The 26,688-nt window shown below is 42.0% G+C and overlaps 1 protein-coding gene and 1 long non-coding RNA gene across 4 annotated transcripts in view; one reads left to right on the top strand and one right to left on the bottom strand.

Annotated features, from left to right (window-relative positions):
• hhat (hedgehog acyltransferase) overlaps positions 1 to 10,422 on the bottom strand; it is a 346,318-nt gene extending 335,896 nt beyond the window's left edge. For 2 of the 3 annotated variants that reach the window (XM_078557117.1, XM_078557119.1), the window contains exon 1: positions 9,591 to 9,755. In XM_078557117.1, coding sequence (XP_078413243.1) covers positions 9,591 to 9,714 — 124 coding nt within the window. In that variant the 5' untranslated portion in view covers positions 9,715 to 9,755. Of the gene's footprint in view, positions 1 to 9,590 lie in introns of all 3 variants that reach the window. The other variant, XM_078557118.1, reaches the window with a different exon arrangement.
• A 6,833-nt stretch (positions 10,423 to 17,255) lies between these two features.
• LOC144689748 (uncharacterized) lies at positions 17,256 to 24,344 on the top strand. The gene is made up of 2 exons (XR_013578693.1): positions 17,256 to 17,670; positions 23,004 to 24,344. It is a non-coding gene; the product is annotated as an uncharacterized LOC144689748 (long non-coding RNA).
• The last annotated feature ends 2,344 nt before the right edge of the window (positions 24,345 to 26,688 follow it).

The raw sequence follows: 26,688 nt of genomic DNA on the forward strand, positions 1-26,688 counted from the left end.
TATGTCTGAGGCCAGGGTTTTCCTTGTTAAACTCTGTGGCATGAGGGAGGGGAGCAGGAGAATGGCAATTTGCATGGAGGTTCAAGATAGGCAAACATTAGTTGATGGTTGGGGGGGAATTGCAGAGTGGGGTCGGGGGCATGAAGGAGTACAAGAGCGATCCAAGGAGGCCAGAGAGTGGGGTCAAGAGCATGAGAGTGGAAGCAGGAAGGGCCCAGTCGAAGTAAGAAAACGAGGGGCATAAAGGGTGGCATCAGTACTGCCTACATATCCATCTCAGGGTGTTGGCTGGCAGAGTCCTTACAGGGCTTTGAGTTCACCTACAACATTTCAATTATACCCGCTAAGAGTGATCTTGGGCATTGTCCTGAGTCTACAAATTCAGCCAGGTCCCATAGTGAGTGGCGAATACAACACTGGACACCAGCATGAACATTCAATAAAGAGTGAATGCAAAAACACAGCATTGTTTCTTCCACAGTAAAGGAAATGTCCGTAACTACCCTGTAACCACCAATTAGTGCCGATCATGATGCATGCCAGTACATTTAGCTCCCTGACCAAGCTAGTCTCAACAAATAACAATGATGCACAGATGAAAAAAGTGAAAACAATGTAATGTGAAATATTTACAAGTGTAATTTGAAACAATTACTGCCTATTGTGAATGGTGTGCCATGGTTAAAATTCTGCTCATAGTGTCAAATGATTAGAATATTAAAATTCCACAGCTGATCTGTAGGTGGCTAAAACGGAATCAACAGATGTTGTCAGAAGAGCAAAATAAAAGGCCTTGTTCTTCTTCCAAAGAAAATACAGGTGTTTCCATTCATTTTTTTTGGAGTGATTCAAAGTAAGGTTTTACAATTTTAAGAATAACAAATATTCTGCAATAAGTTTACAATATACACAGGTGCTTAGCCACCTGCTTAGTGAGCACATTTAGAAAATATCCTGTCAGAGGTGACAGTCCTTCTATTACGTGAAAATGTGACCTTCAGTTAATTACTAGATTCTGAGAACACGTATAATAGTTCAGGAAAAAAAAACCTCTGAAACTCACGCTCAACTGACCTTTAAGAAATACAATATGGTTTTAAGCAAAACCTGCTTGTCACAAATCTTTAAAAGCTTTCGTTCTTCCCTACCCCTATAGTAAGATTGCACAAATCAAGGGCAATATGTCTGAGTACAATCAGTGGCAAAGCAAAGACGCTTGTCGCTGACACTGAAGAAAGCTCACTGAGAGATCTAGTAATCTCTGTGGTGAGAACTTTACCTCCCCATGCCATGTGGTGGATTGTAGCACTCTCTAATGGGGATTCCCAGCGTGGAGCTCCAGTGATATCATCAAGCTGTCCAAGCAGCCAATCATATTAATGAATTCTGTTCTTCAGAAATAGTCACTCAGATTGCCGTTAAAACCCCTGTTACAACTGATAGAAATGCCATTAAAAACTTACACCTTGTTCAAACAGCAATGTGAGCGAGGAAGGGAGCGTTCTCAACAGATCAACTGATTTCTACAATTGCTGATCGCTGATTGGGGGGGTGGGGGCAGGGGGGCACAACGCAACCTCCAGCAGAGTAGTGAGTAACATACCACAACTTCATGATTTCGGATGCTGACAGTCCGTCTGTTAAAATCCCCTGCAAAATCCAGGCCAGTAAATATTCCCCCAGATGTGCAATTATGGGGAATCTGGAACTTCCAAAAGCACAATATTCACTTTTAATATGTTGATTTGCAAAGATCTTGAAATGTTATCAATAGCTCTTATACTGAATCCCAATATTAAAATATTGAGAATTATCTAATCTGAACCAATTCCAAATAAAATTAAAACGTACCAGATGTGAACAGGAATAGTATAATATCTTGTAGGTAAAGTTAACTTTTAGTATCAGGAAAATTAATAGAGATATTGTAGTTTGGCCAGCAGTTTTTTTTTTTGCTCGATCATAAAAGTTAAAATTACTTGTGATATTTCATAATTGTCTTTAGGGTAAAAATGCTTTGTTGTCTCTGTAGCCACACAATCACAGTGTGTGTGTTTTAAATGAGAAATGTAATGTATTTTAAAGAAAAAAAATTATTACAATCAATAATTAGAGATCCATATCTGCCAGGATCAGACTGATACACAAAGCGGTCTGTGCCCAGATTATCACTAGTTAGCCAGGAGTGATGGAAGGCTGTCCAGAGGAAGGTGAGTTCTACTGGAAAATATGGGAAATGGAAGAGATGGAATTAGATACAAAGCAACATTTAAAAAAAGGTTGTGTTCTCTAAAACAGCAAACAAAAGATATAAACCGATCAGTACAATTTAATATGTATGAATTTTCAAGGGGAGATTAATTTTTTAAAAAACCCAGGGTTTAAAACTGCATGCAACATGTTCAATCCTTCCGGATTAAACATTTCCAAAAGTTTCTCATTCTAGTGAATTACATCATTAAATATTTTACACCAAAATATTTGCCAAAAACATACAAACAACTTCAACCAATCAAACTTTTCTGCAAATGATGTATGCCAAGTGGTGTATTTTGCAGTCATTCATTGCAATTTGTATGTAGACTTGCAATGAGCTTTTAAATTGGAAGTTCATCTCAGCCAAACAAACATCAAAAACACGATGTTGTCTACAGGGCATCTGGGACTGTTGTGAATAGGGCAGACAATCCACTTGAAGAATTATCAATGAACACTGCAGAGTTTAAACAAGGGATTGTCAGTTAGAATAATTAATTCAATGTCAAATCATGTACTGAAAACAAAATAAAGGGGGAGAAAGAAAGGCTGCATTAGGAAAGAGAGATATAAGAGACAATTTTTTATATTTCCAGTAATAATTAAAATCCGAAGGAATGTTACTCCATACTTGTTAATTTTCAATGCCAGAGAGGTTGTTTGGCAATAATCAAGATTTATTACACCATTAAGAATGAACACACACTGGAATAAACAAGCTCTAACTTTTTCAGAGGGTATAGATCACGTAAGCAGCAATTTCACATCTTTCCATGTATTTCAATGTCAGGTATTTCAATGAGATACCAGAATCATGTGCTTCCAGGAGGACCAGGTTAACACAGGAATTCTGGAATTCCACATTTAACTGTGCATGTGCAACCACTGGAAATAGCTGTCCACTATAATAACGGTGCTAGCCTCACTGTTCCAGCAAAATCTAGCCCAATAAATTGTTTTTTTAAAGCGCTGTCTAGTGCATGAAATACATTAGAAAAACACGTCACATACAACTGAGATGAGTCATCATTTATCTTTAGGTTTCTATTCTGCAGGATTACTATGGTCACACAATTAATTACTAAAATATTCTTATTCAGTTTGCTTACTACTTTCAGTCAATGTTTATCATGTGCCCATATAGCAAACTACTGCTAATTAGAGAAGATGCAGTATAATGAAACATGCAGGCACATAGCACCACAGAATGGATCTCTGCCCACCTACTTATTACTAAGATCTCAGCAGGGAATTGCCAAAGCCTTTAGAGTGGTGTTTTTACACTAGATATTCTCCTTGGGTTTACTGACTGCTCCTAAGAGCAGATGTCCAGTCTCTTACAAATCAGATAGTATCATTACTTGCCTAAAAGCTAGGTAAATGCAACAACTGCCTGAAGCTTGTCACTGTATTTCAGCCTTTCAACTTTGGAAAATGCTAGAATCTGCACTCTACCCTGACTCAGTCTATAAATTTAAAAATACATTGAATGATAGATAAATAAACACTACTCCATATGATACCAGAATCATGTGCTTTCAGGAGGACCAGGTTAACTCAGGAATTCCGGAATTCCACATTTAACTGTGCATGTACAACCACTGGAACTAGCTGTCCACTTTGCACTATAATAAGTGCTAGCCTCACTGTTCCAGCAAAATCTAGCCCAATAAATTGTTTTTTTAAAACACTGTCTAGTGCAGAAGCCTGCAATTTTTTTAAACTCCTTATGGCCTCAAGCTGATTTCTCATTGTAACACAGCTCAAATGTTGCTTCAAATTTCCTTAAACATATCCACCAAAAAAAAAAGTTCAAAACAGGTATTAATTATAGCTACTGGTCAGTCGTTCATGATTCAAATAGCAGTTGACCAACAAATATAACTGAGAAAGGAAATATGGCTGTATATATATATAATATAACTGACACAGTGGAAACAACCCTATGGGGATAATTTTCTCCCTGTTGGGGGGTGTTGTGTGGGGGCGGGTGGGCGCGCAGCCAATCGGTGCCCCTGGTCAGCTGGGCACCGCCATTTTACGTGGGCGGGCCAATTAAGGCCTGCCCAGCGTGACGTGCGCCCGGAAGCGCTGAGCGCTCTCTGTGCAGGCTGGGAGGTGGGGGGAGTTACCTGAGTCAGGGAGTGCGCTCTTTCTCGCATATGTGCGAAAGAGCGCAGAAATCTCCCTGAGGCACAGAGCACAACCTTAATGTTGGACGGGCAGCTCAGCTAATTGCTTTATTGGCTTTTTAAATGGCCCACTGAGCTGAAAATCTAAATGACACGCGGTGGCGTTGGGACACACACCTGACATCACCGCGCGTCATTTTACACCTCAGCAAGCAGGACCCGCCCCTGCTCGCCAAACCAAAGATCCTATCCTATAGGATGTCTGTTAAATAAGGAAATGACTTGCTGCCTTCACAAGAAGCCCACTAATCTGTTTGAACCACCTGGGTGAAGGAAATTAACATGTCCCGATAGCCAACAGAGATATCTGCTGTACAGAATGACTAATAGTTTATTTGCTGAACATGATATAAATCATCCAAGGATAGCCTTAATGCTGACATTAATGCCTTTGAGATACAAGAATGGGAAGCATCTTCTATGCAGCCTGTAGAAATAGCTACCAAGTGAAAACATAAACATTCTCAATCCATAATACACACTACAGCAAGATTAACATAGAAGTCCACTATTGCCCTTGGGGATTGGTATCTGGAGGGAGAGGGAGAAGGAGAGAGAGAAAGAGAGAGAGAGAGAGGGAGAGAGAGAGAGAGAGAGAGAGAGAGAGAGCGAGAGCGCGAGAGAGAGAGTCACAAAGAAATGCAATGCAGTATTAAATTCATCTTTTAACTATAATAGACAACTTGATCCCAGATCCCAGGGGAGGCCTGCCGCCGACCAATTAAGTGCCTACAATATACAAAATAGATGGTTGGAGTCATACCTAGCACAAAGGAAGATGGCTGAGGCCGTTGGAGGCCAATCATCTCAGCTCCAGGACATAGATGTAGGAGTTCCTCAAGGTAGTGTCCTAGGCCCAACCAGCTTCAGCTGCTTCATCAATGCCCTCCCCTCTAACAAAAGGTTAGTAGTGAGGACATTCACTTGTGATTACACAGTGTTCGGTCTTATTCTTAATTCCTCAGATCCTGAAACAGTTCATGCCCATATGCAGCAACACTTGGACAATATTTGGGCTGATAACTGGCAAGTTACATTCGTGCCACAAGTGCAGGCAATGACCATCTCCAACAAGATAGAATCTAACCATCTTCCCGTAACGTTCAATGGCATTATCATCACTGAATCCCTCACTATCAACATCTTAGGGGTTACCATTGACCTGAAATTGAACTGGACCAACCATATAAATATTGTGGGCACAAGTGCAGGTCAGGGGCTGGGAATTCTGCAGCAAGTAACTCACCTCTTGACTCCCCAAAACCTTTCCATCAACTACAAGGCACAAGTCAGGAGTGCGATGGAATACCCTCCACTTACCTACATGAGTGCAGCTCCAACAACACTCAAGCACTCAACACTCATCCAGAACAAAGTAATCCACTTAATTGGCACCCCATCCACCAGCTGAAACATTCACTCCCTCCACCACAGCGCACAATGGCAACAGTAACATTCGCAACAAATGTTTCTTTGATAGCATCTTCCAACCCGCAACCTCTACCACCATTCCTTCAGTCGCTGGGTCAAATCCTGGAACTCCCTCCCTAACAGCACTGTGGGTGTACCTACACCACATGGACTTCAGCAGTTCAAGAGGCTCACCACCACTTTCTCAAGGGCAATTAGGGATGGGCAATAAATGCTGGCCTCGCCAGTGACACTCACATCCCAAGAACAAATAAAAATAGGAATAGGTAGCTGGGAGGATTTTTATTTACTTTTTTTAATTAAAAAAAATAAAGCCCTTTTAGTCACATGATGGAAAGCTGAACTAAGAAACTCACTAGCCACAATGGCAGAGACAGAGAAAATGAACTGACAACAGTCATAATAGGTACAAACTCTAACAACCAAAGTAGGAATATTCGCTAAACATTGGAAACAGTCAAAAACAAAAACAGAATTACCTGAAAAAACTCAGCAGGTCTGGCAGCATCGGTGGAGAAGAAAACAGTTGACGTTTCGAGTCCTCATGACCCTTCGGCAGAACTGAAGTATAGTTAGGAGAGAGGTGAAATATAAGCTGGTCTAAGGTGGGGGGTGGGGGGAGAGAGAAGTTGAGGGTGGGGTGGTTGTGGGGATAAGCAAGCAGTGATAGGAGCAGATAATCAAAAGATGTCACAGACAAAAGGATCAAAGAGGTGTTGAACGTGGTGATATTATCTAAGAAAAGTGCTAATTAAGAATGGATGGCAGGATACTCAAGGTACAGCTCTAGTGGGGGTGGGGTGGAAAGACTGACAAAGTATTCGTTGTAGATTTAAAAATAATGGAAATAGGTGGGAAAAGAAGAATCTATATAAATTATTGAAAAAAAAGGGAGGGGGAAGAAACGGAGTGGGGATGGGGGGAGGGGGAGTTTAAGATCTAAAGTTGTTGAATTCAATATTCAGCCCGGAAGGCTGTAAAGTGCCTATTCGGAAGATGAGGTGCTGTTCCTCCAGTTTGCGTTGGGCTTCACTGGAACAATGCAGCAAGCCAAGGACAGACATGTGGGCAAGAGAACAGGGTGGAGTGTTAAAATGGCAAGCGACAGGGAGGTTTGGGTCTTTCTTGCGGACAGACCGCAGGTGTTCTGCAAAGCTGTCGCCCAGTTTGCGTCTGGTCTCTCCAATGTAGAGGAGACCGCATTGGGAGCAACGAATGCAGTAGACTAAGTTAGGGGAAATGCAAGTGAAATGCTGCTTCACTTGAAAGGAGTGTTTGGGCCCTTGGACGGTGAGGAGAGAGGAAGTGAAGGGGCAGGTGTTGCATCTTCTGCGTGGGCATGGGGAGGTGCCATAGGTGGGGGTTGAGGAGTAGGGGGTGATGGAGGAGTGGACCAGGGTGTCCCAGTCAATTAAGAGAGAAAATTTAAATCTCATAAGTGTGCTCAAGAATGGAATTTCAGAAGGCATTCAAGGACTGCCCCCTAGTGTTAAGTATTAGAATTTAAAAGTGTGCTCCACACAACTGGTCGCTGGATGAAATCAAAATTTTCAAAGGAAGTAACAGGTGCACCTAAATACATACAGTATAAAAATTATATACATTTTCTTCAAAATTAAGGTACAAACTAACTTAGTAAAAATGATATTCTTGGCTGTGTAATATTGCAGAAAACTGCACGACCAGGCTACCCAAACAACTTGATAAACCCTTAATTCCCAATTGCTATATAGAAGATAAAGGGGTTATTTAATTGAGATGTTTAAGTTAATTAATGAATTTGAAAGAATTGATAGGGAGAAACTGTTCAATCTAGTGGGGAGTCCAGGACAAGGGGACATGAATTTATAATTAAAACTAAACAATTCAGTGGGATGTCAAAGCATGCAAAGGGGCATCAATATGTGAACTCTCTCCTCAAAAAAAGCTGTTGAGGCTAAAGGATTTGAAAAAGTAAAAACTGAGGTTGATAGATTTTTGTTAGTATTAAAAATCCTTATCGTCCTTTCTGCACGCAGAAAGTCTTATCAGAGTAAAATGCCTCATTGCTAGCCTTAGAAGAGTGTCCAAGTATGATACATTTTTCAATTACCATATCAGCAATCCTATATCTGTGAGTCTCTTAGCTCACGGGCTTATGATCACTTCAAACACAACTGGATCTGGAGACAAAGAGAGATGGTTCATTGTCTGACATGCTCACTGACAATGCCAATCTGAAGAGTTTATTTACCAATGCTGTGTCCCTTGGTCAAGTGGATGACTAATTCATGCACACTTGGCACTATTCTCTTTCAAGTATTTTTGCAGTGATAGCAGATAAGCCTTTCTCTGTAAAGTCACTGCAGATTTTGACATAGCTTTCAACAGTTACATGTGTATCACTGTTGCCTGCCTGTAGAATTTTCAAATCCTCACTAGTTCACTCATTTCAAACCCTCCTCTATCAGAAGAAACTCTCCTGCTGTTGCTTCACTTGTGAAACTGCAGTGGTGGTTAACAGTGTTGGGACAGTCACCTTATTCCTTGTAGGAATTGTAATGGGACAAGTAAAGGTGTCTCCATTACCATTGCCTTTGGCCTTGTACCATGAAACCTTTTGCCATTTAATCTCTTCTGCCTACATCCTATCACAGACCTTCCCTATTGTTCTTCTTCCCACCCTTCCCTCTTTCTCGAACCCTATTATACTTCAAACCTTTTTCTATTCCGAATAAAGGTCACAGACATGAAACATTGGGCTGGATTTTATGCTTCCCCGCCGGCAGGTTTGAAGGTGGCGGGGGCTTGTAAAATCCAGAAAGTAGTCTCTCCGGCAGTCACTTGCCTGCCCTCAAACTGTCCCCTATTTTACAAGGTGGGGGGGCAATGGAGGCATCAGCAATTAATGGCCACTTAGCTGCCTCATCCTGCCCCCACCACTATTTTACCCACAGCAGGGGGAGATCCACACTAAGCAGGTAGCCCAGCAGCTTTTACTGGTGTCAGTCATGGGGGTGGCAACCTCCTTTGGGGTTCCCTCCCCTGACAGCGAGGCCCCACCGATACCTTGGATCAGCATCCAGCCTCCACAACCTCTTATTTGGGAACTGGCTCTAATCCCAGCAGTGGCCACCGTTCAAACCTGGTGCTGGTGGGGCTGCAGAGCGGCCGGACAATCAGATTGGCCGACAGCTCGCTGAGGCGGGACTTGCTGACAGATGGGGGTCAGGAGGCTGGTCCTCAGGCTGAAGTGGCTGAGGGGACAGCGGCTTTTATGTGGGGCGGGCTCCTGAATGTCTTTATTTAGCCGGGGGAGAGGGGGGGAAATACGGCACCCTGTAAAATCTGGCCCATTAACCGTGTTTCTCTCCGCGGACGCTGCCTGACCTGCTGAGTATCTCCAAGCGTCTCGTGTCTTCACTTCAGACTTTCCGGCATCAGCTGCGATTTTGCTTTTGTATTTGTGTCTGAAACACAATCTTTGGATTCAAGATTTGATTTGATTTTTCATCTTTCCTCTAAAAATCTTTCGACTGCTTATCTTGATCCAGAGAGACAAAATGAAAACTAGCCAGTGCACGTGTTCACAAGGTGTCTGCAGCATTTTTGAATTAATTTAAATATATATAATATATAATTGAATAAAAAGAAGTTAATTCCACGCGGCGCAGATGATGTGATTTGCTGGCAGCTATGTAGCGGGACAAGGGGGCGGTGGAGCGTTCTTACTTCTGGAGACTCGGTACACCTCATGGAAAGAGTAGAAGTGGCATCCGACGGTGATGGCCAGGTAGAAGGTCAGCTCCCAGGTGGGCAGAGGCGCGCTCTGCCAAGTCCCTCTGCTGCGGGGCATCGTTCAGCCAGACCCCGGGGGCGCCCGAAGGAGCCGGCTGGAAAACAAAGGCAGCAACAATAACAGGCTCGTTTAGCCCGGGCAGCAAAAATAAAGCCCGCCTAGGCCCCCGCCCGGACCGCTGCCGGACTTGTCGCCTCTCTCTCTCTCTCTCTCTTGTTTTTAATGCCCTGGCAGCCGACGGACGACGTTTCCCGCCCGAGGCCTGATGGTGGCTGCACCATTACAATCCGGCGGCTGCAGCCTTGAATGGGATCTGGAGGGAAACTGGGTGAGTTCGCCGACAGTTCTCGTTTGTCAACCCAGCTCTGCGGCCGCCTCCCACTCCGAATATCTGACAGTGTTTTTAGTTTAATTCCGCGTCCTGGTGATTTTTAAAAAAACGGGAGAACTGTACATCCGAGGGATTCACCCCCCCCCCCCCCCAACCACAAAAAGTAAAGTTTTTGCCGTTTCACTGGTGAATTTTGCGCGAGGATTTATTATAATTCTAAATATAAGGAGGTAGATTATTTCCTCCCCCCCCCCCCCCCCCAGTCCTGGATGGGCAAAGAAAATCAGCTGTTTCACCACTTCAGGAATTTCCAACTGAATTGAGGATATTGAGGATGGTCGCCCAGATATGGAAAAGCTATTATAATGTACAAGATGACAAGGGGTTAAACTTTGAAGGGCCACGAGTGCCGTTTAATATGTTAATAAAAGCGGCAAATTGAAACATTTCAGCTTTCAAGATTTCTTCAGCCAACATGACAACTTCCCTTTAACCCAACTAAAATGGGCAACAGCAGCGTAAATGGCGCCGGCATCCGCCCTAATCATTTAAAGGACCCTGTATCCAGAATTTCCGATGGATAGGTGGCAAACACATCAAAATACCAACAATTAAGGAAGACTGGGAGGTAGAGGCCTTGTAGCTGCTCTTAAACAGTGGTAGGTGCCAGGTAAACAATAGAAGGGCCACAGCAGGTACAGCAAAAAAAGGCTAAAATGTTTATTTTTTAACTTAATTTTGTTGTTTTCAGAATGACAATTGTTTTGATGTTTCCCTTTGTGCCTTCTGCTGTAGGGCTGCTACTTTTACCCATATTGAAAATGCCATAATGGATTTTCCATTTGGAATACCCAATATGTTTTTTGAAAGGGCCAGATTGGAAGTTTGGGGTGGGGTGGGGTGGGGGGGGAGTGCTGGAAGGAGGTGGTTAGAAGCTGATAGGATAGACTGGTAAAGAGCCACAGAGGAGAATGGCATTGTGAAGTCCTCTAATGTTGTACCACTATTGATTTCACTTTATATTATTATAGTAATGTTAACGGGTAGTCTTCAAATTTTAAGCAGGAAGATATAAGGCGATTTAAAATACCACTGGGCTATTGGGTCAAGAGTGACCCTGCAGAAATGGTCAGTTTCAGGATGAAGAAATGGGAGACTTAATTAAAGCAGAGATTTTCAATTATTTCATAACAATGGCTGGAAAATAAGTTATTTTGGCAACAGAAAATATCTGGGCATACCATGGGGTCCTTGATCCCAGATCCCAGGGGAGGCTCACCACTGACCAATTAAGTGCCTAACTGGCACTTAATATGGAGTGCCTTCCCCAAAAGAGGCAACACAGGACATCACAGCTTTACTTCTCTTTAGCTCTGAAGAAGAGTCATATGGACTCGGAACATTAACTCTTTTTTTTCTCCACAGATGCTGTTCGACCTGCTGAGTTTTTCCAGCATTTTCTGTTTTTGTAACACAGGGCTCTTGTCAGCTCTCTAGTCAGCAGGCACGAACCCCGTTGCCTGGGTTAAATTCTGCCCATTGAGTATGCTCAGTATTCTTGGAAAATGTGATTTCTAGCATTTATCTTCCCTGACCAGCAAGGCCATTAAACTTGTGTAATGAATGTCCATGCATGGGGTGATTCAGGTGTCATTGCTGTGGCCATCTCCTATCATTTGGCCTTGAGAACTTTACCCCCACTGTCCTTAAAGACAGCCTTTCTCATCAGCCTTATTTGGAGCAGCCATACTTCATTGCTCCAACCGTTCAGATATTGTCCACTAACCTGTAAACCTACTTCAAATCCAATGAAATTGTCTTTAATGACATTTGGCCCTTCAATATGCTGCTCATCACCCTAACAGTCAGTCATGGGAATCTGTCAGGAGTCTCCCTAAATTATTTAAATTAATTTGACCCCAGAAATTTGGTGGCATCAGGATAGTTGGCAGTCACTCCCCTGCTACACTTAGAATTAATCATGATTCTCCTGCAGATATGCCGTTATTTTAATTACTTTTATACAAGATATCTTGGGAGAGGAATTCAACTCACAGTGAACCATATTGTGGCTGAAAATCGAGTCACCAACAGTTGAAAAATCAGGAGGGGAACCTCTGCTGCCCATTTGATGCCCAAAGCCCACATGATGCAATATTCAGACAGGAATATGAAAGGCGAATCGGCCTGCCCACCTGTAACAGGCCTGTTTGAGTTTGCAAATTTGATTTCTTCTGGTGCGAGTTACATACATGCCTAGAAATGAACACACATGATATGTTAAGTAAATTAGAGTGTGTTATTTTCCAGTTATCCTGCACCAACCGTAATGCAGGCACAAATTATTTAAGTAAGATTGTTGGGTTCTGATGGAATTGATTCATTTTTTTAAATTAAATAAATTTATACAAGGAAGAGGTGCTCAGAACTCAAATTTAAGTTCCCTCCAAGATATTTGTGTTCCTCCGATTTTGACAACTTCAGCATCCTGACATTTTGCCCCACCACTGGCAGCCATGTCTTCAGCAATCTGGGTTCTAAACTCTGGAATCCTCTCTCTTAACCTCTTTGCCTGTCTACCTCGCTCTCCTTTTGAAACCCACCTCTTTGACCAAGCTTTTGGAATCTTTCCCTAATATCTTTTCACATGGCTCAATGTCAAAGTTTGTCTGCTAACTCTCCCAAGTGGCACTTTGGAACATTTCTAATATGTTAAAGGCATTATATAAATGCAAGTTGTTGTTGTTCCTAATCTCAAGTTTGTTAGTACAGAGAGTGCTCAAGTGGAAGCCAGGTAAAACTGTACAAGGAATCCCAAAATATTATTTTTGCTGAACTCCTACTGAACAGTTTAAGGTCAGGATAGGTTACATGCACACACCTGATTCAAGAATGATAAATAGATGATATGAATTTAAAATAGGCCAAAATGTCTCAAAGCAGCTAATTATGTGTTGTGCTTATTATGTAAAGATTTTTGTAATAAAACATATCATTATAAATTCATTCTAACCACTCCCCCCCCAGCCCCCATGCACACTCAAGCATTCTGCATTATGTTTATACTGGGAATAAGCACACCAATTGACACTTTCACCCTCTGACTATTTATTTTATTTGATGCAATTGTCCACCAGGTGGCCACCAAGACCAAATAATTTCTGGCTATCTAAAGGGAATGTTAAAGCTCTTGAAGCTGGTCGTTCGTAAAGCGTAAGGATATTACAAACATGGATATATTTATCCTTTGCATGAACGTTTTGAGGGATCACCACTGACCAAAATCTTAACCTGATCAGCCATTTCAGCAAGTTGGCTACAAAAGCAGGTCAGAGACATGGTGCCTCTGCACCAAGTGGCTCATCCCAGGACATTCCATCTGGATGGGTGCACCTGCAACAACACCCAAAGGATCAACAACAGCAAGGCAGAGTAGTTCGCATGATTGATGACCTTGTCATTGGACTCACTATCCACCCCTCCCCACCACCAACACACTGGCTGTACAGTCCACAGCATGCACAGTAGGAACTCTGCAGGTTTGTTAGCCCCTCACAGTCGCACAACCTCTAACACCAAGGGTAAGAGCATGGGAACACCATTTTGAATTGAGCATGTATCGTTTTCTTTGTCTTCACTGAGTCAAAAACCTGCAATTCTGTACCAAAAACCTTTCTGGGGTCACTATCGGTACAGGGATTATAGTGGTTCAGAGAGAAGAACAATCTTCTCAGGGGAACTAGGAATGGCATTAAAAATGCATCATCATCCACATTTCATGAACAAATTTAAAACGTGTTTATGGACTGCATTTTTGGCCATGTAATTCAATTTTTCCCTGCTGCATTAGCACATGTTACAGTAATTTGCATCCTTGCCAGTGGTTCCATCTGTTCTGTTCCAGTTTTTAAATCATGAGCAAGATTTGCCATGGCTATTTTTCATTTGATGAAAAAAGTGTTTTCGTGCTTTAATGTAAATAAAGTACAAAATAACAGTCCAGACTCTTTCTTCATCAAACTGCAGTTGTCTTGCACAATACCAAAGCAGATCAATTAAACTGGAAAAGAGGGTCTGCCTATTTCAAGCTTTGCCAGATCTTGCAAAATGCAGCTCTTGTGTTTAAAAGGTGGCATAACTGTATGCAGACATATTTACATATTTGAAAAATGCAAAATATTTCTGGATGGGAGTATATTATATGATTTTTTCCAAAAAATGATTTATAGCAAAAACAATTCTCTGGCAGGAGGCCTTTGGTTATTTTAGTGCTTCAGTTTCGTAATGAAAGAAAGCTACTCAGATTTAATTCATCAAATGCCGTATGGCTCAGAGGTACTGTCCAAATATTAATTGTAATAAGAACAAGGAACAGGAGTAGGCAATTCAGCCCCTCGAGCCTGCCCCGCCACTCATTACAATCATGGCTGATCTCATTTCGGCCTCAACTCCAATTTCCCACCCTCTTCCCCCATAACCTTTCAACACATTACGAATTAAAAATCTGTCGATCTCCTCCTTAAATTTATTCAGCGTCCCAGCATCCACTGCACTCTGAGGTAGTGAATTCCACAGATTCACGACCCTTTGAGAAAAGTAATTCCTCCTCATCTCTGATTTAAATCTACAACCCCTTAGCCTAAAACTATGGCCTCTCATTCTAGAATGCCCCACAAGGGAAAACATCCGCCCCACGTCTACTTTGTCTATCCCCTTTAGCATCTTATATACCTCAATTAGATGATCTCTCATCCTTCTGAACTCTAGCGAGGATAGGCCTAAACTGCTCAATCTCTCCTCATAAGACAAGCCCCGCATCTCTGGAATCAATCTAGTGAACCTCCTCTGAACCGCCTCCAACGCAACTACATCCTTCCTCAAGTAAGGGGACCAAAACTGTGCACAGTACTCCAGGTGCGGTCTCACCAATGCCTTGTACAGTTGCAACAACACTTCCCTATTTTTATACTCTATTCCTTTTGCAATAAATGCCAAAATTCCATTTGCCTTCCTTATTACCTGCTGTACCTGCATACTAGCTTTCAGCGATTCATGCACGAGGACACCCAGATCCCTCTGCACTCAAGCATTCTGAAGTTTCTCTCCATTTAAATAATGTCGCCTTTTTATTCTTCCGACCAAAATGGATAACCTCACACTTATCCACATTAAACTCCATCTGCCAAATTTTGGCCCATTCACCTAACCTGTCCATATCCATTTGTAAATTTCTTATTTCTTCATTGCAACTTACTTTCCCACCTATTTTGGTGTCATCTGCAAATTTAGCTATGGTACCTTCTATCTCTGAATCCAAGTCATTAATATAGATTGTAAATAGTAACAGAATAAAACACAATAGAAGGAGTGCATTCTGACCAAATGGGTAACTGAACTCTATATTACCAAAATCTTGCCTAAGGTGCATATACATCCTACCCACAAAAATGATTTTCTGTTGTCACAATTGTTGATCACACTTTTTTGACTGTTTACCATTGTAAATGGCTATGTCAACTTTTCCTATTCAATTCTGCTTGTTACAAAGTGCTTACAGTCTCTGGCTACTAAGTTGCTTGGAATAACTTTCTGAAGTCTCTCTCCTATTTCTGTCAATCTTGTACAGAAAAAAAACATATTTCTTAACTGATCATGGGCCACATCACAGGCAGTTCACTAATATGTTATCAAAAAGCTTGTATATGGCATACATTTCATGTACATTTTAACCTTACTTCTTGTGTCATGCTTTTATAATGGAAAACGTCATGTCAACATGTAACAATGGGGGGGGAAAAAATCTGTCACTTGTTATCATCACGATTTGCTGAAGGATCAAATCATGCTGAAGTTTTGCTCCCATTTTTCTAGGCTGTCCTCCCGACAAGTCAGCTAGAGACTGCTCCCTTTCTCCATCCCGCAAAGCAGTTAGACTCTGCTTTTCCCCCTCCAATATTCCAATGCCCCATACTCAATCCAGCTGTAACTCAGGACCCCCCTCCGTTCCCAGATCCTGGGATCCTTTTCAGTACTCACAAGCTTCTAGGCAACATTCTTGGTGCTTCCTGATCTCAGAATCACTTCTGAGTACTGTGGGACCTTGATACCTCTCTCACAAATGCTCTTAGATATGAAGGTCCCTCTCCCAGTCCCAGTGTTTGCAAACACTGGGAAATCCCATCCCTCCACTTCAACTGGAGTTGAAACCCCAACTGAGCACTGCCAGATCACAGACCCAATTGCCTGGGCTCCTAGTTCCCAAGGCTGACTCCAATATTGATCTGTTGGTGGCTCTCATACTACTACTTGGCATAGCACTCTATTCTTATAAAACTGCTAACTCACCATTAGCAATACCCTGGGCAATCTACTCACCCATGTACGATCCAGATTCACTCAAGTATACACATTTCCATTACTTTCTCCTGGAACACTTAGTAAATATCAAATCATATTTGCAAAACATGCTAAAGATATTTAGAAACAAAATATTATGGCTCCACCAATTTTTGTTTTCCTGTGACTCATTAAGCTTAGTTGATGATGAACTGCTGAAAATGTGAGCTTCATACATGACTCGGCTCAGCTTCAGGATCAAGGCAACTTGAACATTGATATTCACTAAATCCAACCAAAGTTATAGAGAATCAAAACAATAGATGACTTTTCAACTTTGACTTTTCCACTTGGTGCCAAAAATTGTAAGTAGATCATTGCTATTTTTAATTTGTTATCAGTTATATATAAAAACAAACTCAAAGCAGAATGCATATGGTCCATTATGTTATTGTCTATCCTGGGCCCTACTCACATTGACCCTCTCTAACTTTGGAAAATATCCTACAAAAGCTGTAAGGGAACTTTTCCATTTCCCACACCAGCCATCCTTAGGACTGCTTTAGATGAGATTAACCAATTAGTACAGAATTATTGCCAGTTTTGTTTTGTAGCTTCCTGCTCACTGGGAACCAGTTTCAGACTGCCAAAACTAATTTCACTTAGAATTCTTAACAGCTGTCAGAGCAGAGAGACTTTCATTCCATCTGTCTGGCTGGATTGAAACCGAGGAGCTGAAATTGAAAGGATAGTATTCCAATTCACTGAACAGCCATTTCCTCAGCTGGTACCTAAAGGGATATACACAAAAAATAATTCTGATTTAAATTGGCTCATCAACTTTGCATTCTATTTTTAAAGATTCAGATAATATAAAGGAATGTGCCTTTCAGTAAACCTGCAGGTAAAAGATGGTTATCATTCTACTAGGTCTAAGAGTAGTGTGGTATTAAGTTGGACAAATGGCGCAATCTCTGAGCTGACACCAATATTGCCAACAAAGGTCTGGCGAGTGATCCCACAAGAGCCTCCAGGATTTGACCTCCTTCAATAACAGTGTTTTACACTCAACAGGAACCACACTTCTATGCAAGGACATCACACCTCTTCCACAAATGGAATTTCAAGAATGGCCCAGCATGCAACTGTGGTCACCTGGATCGAACTGTTTGCCACAATGTCAATGGATGTGGCCCACAAAAATTTGCCCCAGGATTCAAGGCAGTCCACATAACAGCAGAGAGTGCTTTGACTTGGCTGTCTAACTTGGGCTTTGCCTTGTAAAGCTGCAAGTTGTCATATGCAAGAAGAAGATAAAAATTGAATGTGCAATTTTTGCATACATGGTAGTACATCACTTTCATAAAAGTTTCTAAAAATTCAATCATGTGTAGTTTATTATAACTCTATAAATTACTTTTGATATACATTTCAAAACATAAGAAACCAACAAAATTTCAGAAAAAACATTACTGGTTCTTAGAGAACAGATAGGCATGATGCAATGAGTTTGGTCTGAAATGTAAGTAATTATTCTGAGCATATTAATAATTCATTTTGACTATCTTATTTTAAAACTGGTCATAGCTGTTTTAAATACACCATATGGTCCATTAATTCTGGTAAATCAGAATTCTTGGCTGCTAATTCTCCTGCTATAAAATTGTAGCTTAAAAACTGGGATTCTTCTGCAAATGCACACAGAGATTTCAGCTTCGTAGACAAGTAAATAGGAATCTTACCCAAAATACCCTCCTTCTGTCCCACAAATTTTCCACCTTTCTGGGGCGTATTCCACTTTCATTTTCGTACAGATTTCAAATCCAGAGCATTCCCTGATTTGAAGTAGGATGATGGAAATGTAGAGTTTAATTTAACAAAATCTGTTCCCTGTCCGACACCCAACTTGAAAAAAGGTTGCACTTCAGAGTTACACTGCTGTTAAATCGTAGGTATCAGCATCAGTCCTGTGTCTATGAAATGTAGCCCTGTTTGTAAAGTCTGTGGGTGGCTAATCTTCAATTGCAGTGAGGGAACCAGGGAGAAGGTCTGTTGTTAACTCTTAACATTTAAAAAATTCCATTCTATGTTTTGAAAGAGTGGATGACCTGGATAAATTGACCTATACTAACTACACTGTAGTATAAGCACATGTGATATCTTCATATAACTAATGACTCCAGCCCATATTTGACTCTCATCAGCACTGAAGTGGCCTAGCATTTTCACATTATGTGTATTGTAAACCACTTAATAAGCGTTCAAGTAGCATATGTTTCAGTTTTCTCTGTAAAAACTTCACATATGTATCAATGCTATAAAAGTATGTAACACAAACACAAAAACTGCTGGAAAAACTCATCAGGCCTGACAGCATCTGTGGAGAGAAAGAGTTAACGTTTCTAGTCCGTTTCTAGTCCGTCTTCTTCAGAACTAAAGAGAAGTAGAGATGTGGTGAAATATATACTGTTTAAGGGGGGTGGGATGAAGCTGGATAGAGGACCAGTGATAGGTGGAGGCAATGGAGAGATTGCAAAAGATGTCATAAACAAAAGGTCGAAGGGGTGTTGATGGTGATACTGGCTAAAGGAGGTGCTAATGGTGACATTAAGAGTACAAAGCAGGATGAGCAAGTGATAAATAGCCCTAGTGGGGGTGGGGTGGGGGGAGGGGATGGTGTGGGAGAAAAGATCAAAATAGGCTAAAAGGTAGGGATAAAACAATGAATGGAAATAAATTTTAAAAATTAAAAGAAATAGGTGGGAAAAAAAATGTATATTTAAAAATAAATATTTGAAAAAAGGGGATCAAAAAAGGGTGAGGATGGAGGAGAGAGTTCGTGATCCGAAGTTGTTAAACTCAATGTTAAGTCCGAAAGGCAATAAAGTGCCTAATCGGAAGATGAGGTGCTGTTCCTCCAGTTTGCGTTGAGCTTCACTAGAACATTGCAGCAGGCCAAGGGCAGACATGTGGGCATGAGAGCAGGATGGTGTGTTGGAATGGCAAGAGACTGGAAGGTCTGGGGCATGCTTGCGGACAGACCGAAGGTGTTCCGCAAAGCGGTCACCCAGTCTGCGTTTGGTGTCTCCAATGTAGAGGAGACCGCATTGGGAGCAACGAATGCAGTCGACCATATTGAGGGAAGTGCAAGTGAAGCGCTGCTTCACTTGAAAGGAGTACTTGGGCCCTTGGACAACGAGGAGGGGGGAAGTAAAGGGGCAGGTGTTGTACTTTCTGCGATTGCATGGGAAAGTGCCTTGAGAGGGGGTTGTGGTGTAGGGGGTGATGAAGGAGTGGACCACGGTATCCCAGAGGGAAAGGTCCTTACGGAATGCCGATGGTGGGGGTGCGGGGGCTGTGCATGGTTCTGGAAGGGAGAGGATGGTGCGAGGGCAGAGGCGCAGGAGATGGATCGGACACGGTTGAGGGCCCTGTCAGCCGCCACGGGTGGGAAACCTCAGTTAACGAGGAACAGCACCTCATCTTCCGATTAGGCACTTTACAGCCTTCTGGACTTAACATTGAGTTCAACAACTTCAGATCATGAACTCTCCTCCATCCTCACCCCTTTTTGATCCCCTTTTTTCAAATATTTATTTTTTAATTTTTACATATACATTTTTTCCCACCTATTTCTATTATTTTTTAAAATTTATTTCCATTCATTGTTTTATCCCCATCTTTTAGCCTATTTTGATCTTTTCTCCCACACCATCCCCTCCCCCCACCCCCACCCCCGCTAGGGCCATCTGTCACTTGCTCATCCTGCTTTCTACTCTTAATGTCACCATTAGCACATCCTTTAGCTAATATCACCACCGTCAACACCCCTTTGACCTTTTGTTTATGACATCTTTTGCAATCTCTCCTTTGCCTCCACCTATCACTGTCCTTCTATCCAGCTTCATCTGTCCCACCCCCCTTAAACAGTATATATTTCACCACATTTCTACTTCTCTTTAGTTCTGCTCTCCACAGATACTGTCAGACCGGCTGAGTTTTTTCCAGCCATTTTTGTTCTTGCTTCAGATTTCCAGCATCCACAGTATTTTGCTTTTATCTATGTATGTTATAGTTTTCACTTCGGAAGAGAATACTTTTGCAGACCATTTATTTAACAAGCAATAGGGAAATGAAGATTATTCAGTGCAAAGCACTGAGTTTGCAGTAATTTGCAAACTATACCACCTTTCACATTAAATCAATACAACAAACCCATTACCTCCAGACTATCTTTCAACATAGTCACACCTCTGAAATAGGTTGTTGAATTCTTAGGCAGTGAAATGCTCACATGGAGTGCAGCTAGTCCAGACCTTTTTCCAGCTCTAGATTGTCTGGTTGACTCATGGGGAGCTCCAGATATATTCATAACAAGAAACCTTGACCGCAGAGCTGTGCAAAAATCTGCAGGCCTCAATTGAGCCTGCTCTCGCAGATCTGTGTAAATCAAAATCACCACTTTTGCCTGGACTGATCCTTTGATCTATGCCAGATAACTTGACTGACCATTTCAAGATCTTTTGAATACATAGCAGAACAAAGTGATATATGTTTATTAACCATTTCTTTTAGAAAAATGCATACCATGCTGATCTTTAGACTGAGTAATGCTGCAGTAATAATTCAATTGTCAACAGATTGATGTCTCTGACTCTAAATTTAGTCAAGATTAATTAATTATTTTTCCCTTTGATGGACATAATCATCCGGGCTCAGCACCCCAATATTGGCTGCATTCCCGGGTCCCGACAAATTAGCGGCCAATAGATGGCCCTCCAACACCCAGACAGTGGCAGCCCCACCATTAGAGGGAAGCCACCTCAATGTGCTGGCCACCACTGGGTGGCCCGTCTGCCAAATGGAAAATTCCAGTCGGTGGCGGTGAAGAGGCCTTTATAGGCCCGTTACTATGCCTAATTTGGCTATGTTACAACCAGGTGAGAAGGGGTGAACTGGTCCCCTCGATCCAACCTTCTCAGTTGTTCACAACAAAGTTTTAAGCTTCTTTTTCATGTGGATATGCCTTATCCAAATCATAACGTATTAACTATTTAAGCTGTGAGCAATAATAAGCCAATCAAACAAGGTTTTCTAAAGTCAAAGCAAGAGCAAATTTATTAACCAGTAACCCGAGATAAAAACATAAAAAACGCAACGTCAAGCATTCAGCCCTCATGCAATCACTTGGGCCCAGACACACACACATAGGTATCAGAAATAATGGGAGTTAGAGTCCAATAAAAAAAGGCAAAAGAATATACGATTAAGTGCGCTTTGATTGTCCTTGAGGTGTAGATTTTAAACGTTGTGGGCAATTTAGGTTAGCTGGTTTCTTGGATGCGGTCAGATGTAGAAGAATCGTTTTTGCAATTATTACAAGATCTCAGTTCACTGGTAGGTTTCTGGTAGAGGTGGCTTCTGGATCCAGGCAATATGCTTATCACTTACAATTTCTCGCAAATGGCTGGGCAACCTTACCTTGAAATACTTCAACCATTGTGTATTTCCAAGAGGTTTTGGGTGTGCCCATCTTTGGCAACGATTATTTCAATACTCAGTACTTTGCATTTTTAATGTCTCTTCCTTAGACAGTTATGAGTTTCGATGGGTGTCTGGATTATAGGAAATGACTTTTTCTTCACACTCCCCTGAGAGTGATTTGTCTGTTTCTCACCTTCACCTTGGAATGTGGCCTTGCATTTTTAAGCCATTTGCTCCATCTCAGTTCAAATTGCAGTATTTCCAGTCGGGTGAAAATTGAAAAATCATATTTTCAAAAACTAAAGGGGTATACCTTTGTGATAGCTACCTGCCGCTTGCTGGTTAGTTGCAATTTCCCACCCTAACTGGCATGTTCAGGAATGGCCCAGAGGTGCAAACATGCTGGCAAACTGTGATGTCGGGAATTTGTGAGCTTGCTTGCCTTCGGTCCCGCCTCCACCTGAGATTGAAAATCCTGCTCATTAACTCTGTTTCTCTCTCCACAGATGCTGCCAGCATTTTCTGTTTTTATTTCAGATTTACAGCATCTGCAGTGTTTTGTTGTGGTTCTAGCAGATATTAATTGACTTCAGCCTGCCAAAGTATGTGCTTTAGAATTTGAAGAAGCCGCTAACAGAAACCAGAATTAACCATGTCTGTGCTTTAACCATACATAAAATATCTAAACTAATACAAATAAAAACTGCTTCATTTTTGTCACACAGGAAAATTATTTTTGCTCCCCACTCACTCAATCCAGTATTTATGTGCAGTCAGCCTTCATTGAATGAATCAGATGTTGTTGGAACACGACACAGGAAAGCTTTGGTACAGTAACACGCAATTTGTCTCTTTATGCCCCCTGTGGCTATCAAAAGACTATTAATTCTGTTGGTAATGACTTCACCTCTCACCCTGATAAATCTGTGTTATATTTTCTAAATGTTTTTGCTTTATTTCAAAAGAATCTTCCTTTTTTAACATCTTATGTTTTAATCATAGAACATGTTAGCATATATTTGTTTATTTGATTCAAAAGTCAACTTAAATCCCAACTTTCGAACAAGACTTTAGTACTTTCTCAATTTCCCCATGAGATGTCCAGATTCTGTTCCTTTCTTTCTTTGTGAAGCATCTTCGGACATATTTCTACATTAAAAGATACTGCATAAAATGTAGACTGTTGCTCTTCAAGCTCTTCAGGCCATCTACAGAGTGTGTCTACTCACATATCAGGACTGGCGGAAAGCTGTTCAGCCTTAGTCACCTGAGATACGAGACAAAGATGCACCAAGTCTTCATCAGACATTTGTTCAACACTGACAATGCTGCACTAGCATTCCAAACCGAGGAACACCTTCAGCAGCAAGTGGACAGGCTCTCTCACGCTCTAAACTGTTTAGTTGGAGCATCTTCATCAGGTAGACAAATGTCACGGTCCAGGATGTTGCCATACCACCATTGATCAGCAGTTAAACAATGTGACGCTAGAGGCTGTTGATAGCTTCACATTTCTAGGCTCCACAATCGCCAGCAATCTGTCACTTGATGCTGAAATCAGCACACGCTTTGTAAAAGCTTTAGCTGTTATGCCCAAGCTGAGTAACAGAGTGTTGAACAATAGCAACCGACAACACCAACTGTGAATCTACCAAGCCTGCATTCTCAGCACACTCCTCTAAAGTGGTGAGACCTGGACAACAAATGCTAGACAAGAAAAAAGGCTGCTGTTTCCACCTTCACTGTCTCAGACATATGCTCGATATCTCTTGGTAGGACAAGGTCACCAACTCAGAGATTCCAGAACATGCTAATTCATTCACCATACACTTATTGCTAAGCCAGCAACATATTTTGGTCCAGCCATGTTCATTGGATGAATGATGGCCATATACTCAAAGACCTTCTGTATGGTGAACTGGCCAATGGGCCACAACCTCCTGGTTGTCCATATCTCCACCACAAGGACCTTGCAAGTGAGATATGAAGATGGCAGACATTGACAGTGACAACTGAGAGACAGTCTCTGACAGCAGGTACCTCTTGAAGCTGATTGTTTGGAAGGTATTTGGAAGAGGCAAGCAGAAACTAAAAGCTTAGGTGGCCAAGAAGAGGGCCCAGATAATACAGAGGCCAGCAAATCGTGCACTTTCTCAGCCTACTGTATTATTCCTCTGCAGCAAATGCCAGAGTGAAAACATCAGACAATGTTTAACACAGAGTTGACCACCATGACACAAACCATCGTCTTAAGAGACAGAAGGCTGTCACTGCGACTGCTCTTCAAACAATGAGGCTATGCATCCTTTATTTCTTCAAAATGTGTGCATAATAGAATTGGTCAGGCTTTTTTGCAGCATTTCACACTTGTGTGCTTGCATAATATTTTCAGAATTTCTTCATGTGCATGTATTCCTTTCAGACAGCACAATATCAGCACCCAAAGGAGACATTCTCAAGCAGAAACTCTGTATGTAGATATTTTTAAGGTTGTGGCAAATAGATGACCATACGGAGGCATTTACGCTACATTTAACATTATTGAGCACTGTTTCATATTTATTTCTATTTTGTGTGTTTTTATCTTAACAACACTGTTATAAGGAGCTGCTGAGTAAAGCCTAGAGATTCCTCACGGGGGAGGGGGGACAGGTGAGGCACATAATCCAAGCCTCCTAGCAACCATTTTGAGCACTGGAAGAGAAAAGAGCAGGTTGCTGAGCTGTAGGAGGTGTGTGGCCTGCTGAGAAAAATCAAGAGATTTCATGTGTTCAGAAAAATTAACAAAATAGGAAACATCAGCTTGCTGGAACTTGAAATTCAAAATTCAGTTTTATGTACACACCCAAAGGATTTAAGATGATGTTAGAAGATCCAAGCCTTGTGAAATTTCTGTCGTGCTGGGTACTCAGCTCATCCAATGTTTGGATCTCAACAATAGTGAATGTATAACAGACATTCGTTCCATTTTGCATTTAGTGGAATGTATCGATTTGCAATCTGATAAACAGGCTTATCAAAACCAAGAGATATTGGGGACAAAAGGATACTGCCCACCCTCTAGAGTGCATCTAAGATAGGGCTAAAGCCAGTTCTCTGACCTGCACATCCTTCAAGCGTGGCCTGCTGCTGGAAATGAAGGAACACTGAATTTACATCAATATTTAAGCATTGAGTTATCGAGGTACTTTACGCTATTTTCCTCCAGGTAAATGCTTTACCTTAATGCCTAGGGCGGAGATTGTAGTGTAGTGGTGTTGTCGCAGATCTAGTTATTCAGAGGCCCAGGCTAATGCTCTGGCGACATGGGTTTAAATCCCACCATAGCAGCTGGTGGCACTTACATTCAATTAATAAATCTGGAATACAAAGCTAGTCTTGGCAATGATGACCATGAAACTATCATTGATTGTCACAAAGCCCAATCCAGTTCGTTAAATGTCCTTTAGAGGAGGAAGTCTGCCATCCTTATCCCAGTCTGGCCTACGTGTGACTCCAAACCCACAGCAATGTGTTTGACTCTTAACTGTCCTCTGAAATGTTCAGTTCAAAGGCAATTAGAGTTGGACAACAAATGCTGGCTTTGCCAGCGACACCCACGTCCCATGAAAGAATTTTAAAAGGTGGGAAAACTGCAAATTTTAATACACAGCAGCTTCATTTACACAGCAACACTCTTATATCTGGGTCATAAGGTTGTGGGTTCAAGTCTGGTTCTGGCTCAGTGCTTGTACTCCTACCTCTTGGTCTCAAGGGAGTGTGTTCAAGTCCTACTGTGGTTCAGTGGGCAGTACTCTTGCTTCTCAGTCAACCGGTTGTGGGCTCAGGTCCTGCTGTACCGGTGACAACTCTGGTATCAAGTCAGAAGTAAATTTACATTATTCGAAGATGCTTTCTCAATAAGTGAAACTTAATCATTTACCTATGCTAACAAATATAGCATAAGCATTCATTCTGGCAAGGATCGCGAAACAATTCAAATTCAGTGATGTGTTCTTTTGGGACAAATTGATGTTATGAACAAAGAAAGATGCAAACAAACTCCTTAGAATTGTTCTTAGCAGATTAATAGTCTCAATCAAGTAGCAAAGAAGACATTGAAACTCAGTTAAAGACAGAGAGTGGAAACATCCCAGATTTGCACAAAGTGTGATAGCGGGCAAGAAAAAGGATGTTTTACCCACTGACTGCAATGGGGGGCTTTCACGCCATATCGTCCCAATCCCACCTCATTAATTGTGCATTCACCGTTTCGCTGGCAGGCGGCCTCCCATTGCTGTCTGATGAAGTGGTGGCCACATGTGTGTGAACGGAGGTCTCCATGTGAAGGATGATGGACACTATAGAGACCCTGGTCCTGCAGAACGCAAAGGTGTGCACAGAACTGCACTCCATCAGTGTAGCCATGGGAGAGTTCCTGCAATGGCAACACGAGAGGGAAACAGGGCACCTCAACGCCCCTCCAGGTGCTCCTTCCCCTCAAGGAGTCAGGCAGGGGCCCTCAGGAACCCGAAGGGAGGAGAAGCGTCAGCTGGACACCCCTGGGTCATCCACTCAGGAACACAGAGGCTGTCCTCTCCCTCCAAGTCCACTTTGCTTGTGACCCCCTCAACCTCATCCTCTATCACCACAGAGGGAGTAGCTGGACCATAGGAGGACAGCTAAAGCAAGCCTGGCCCCAAGGCCTCGGATCTCCAGAGGACCCATGCCAAAGTCATCAGAGGCAACAGGGACAACCATTGCACAAGCTGTCTCCGCCCCTGCTGTGGGTGTCAGGGCAGCATCTAGAAGAAGTGGTAGGCCTGGAAAAGTTAAGAATTTCTGATCACAAGTGGTTGCATGGGCGAACACATTTTGTCACTTTATAATCGGAAAATATA

The sequence above is a fragment of the Cetorhinus maximus genome, chromosome 14, assembly GCF_964194155.1.
Source record: "Cetorhinus maximus chromosome 14, sCetMax3.hap1.1, whole genome shotgun sequence".
Lineage (NCBI taxonomy): Eukaryota > Metazoa > Chordata > Chondrichthyes > Lamniformes > Cetorhinidae > Cetorhinus > Cetorhinus maximus.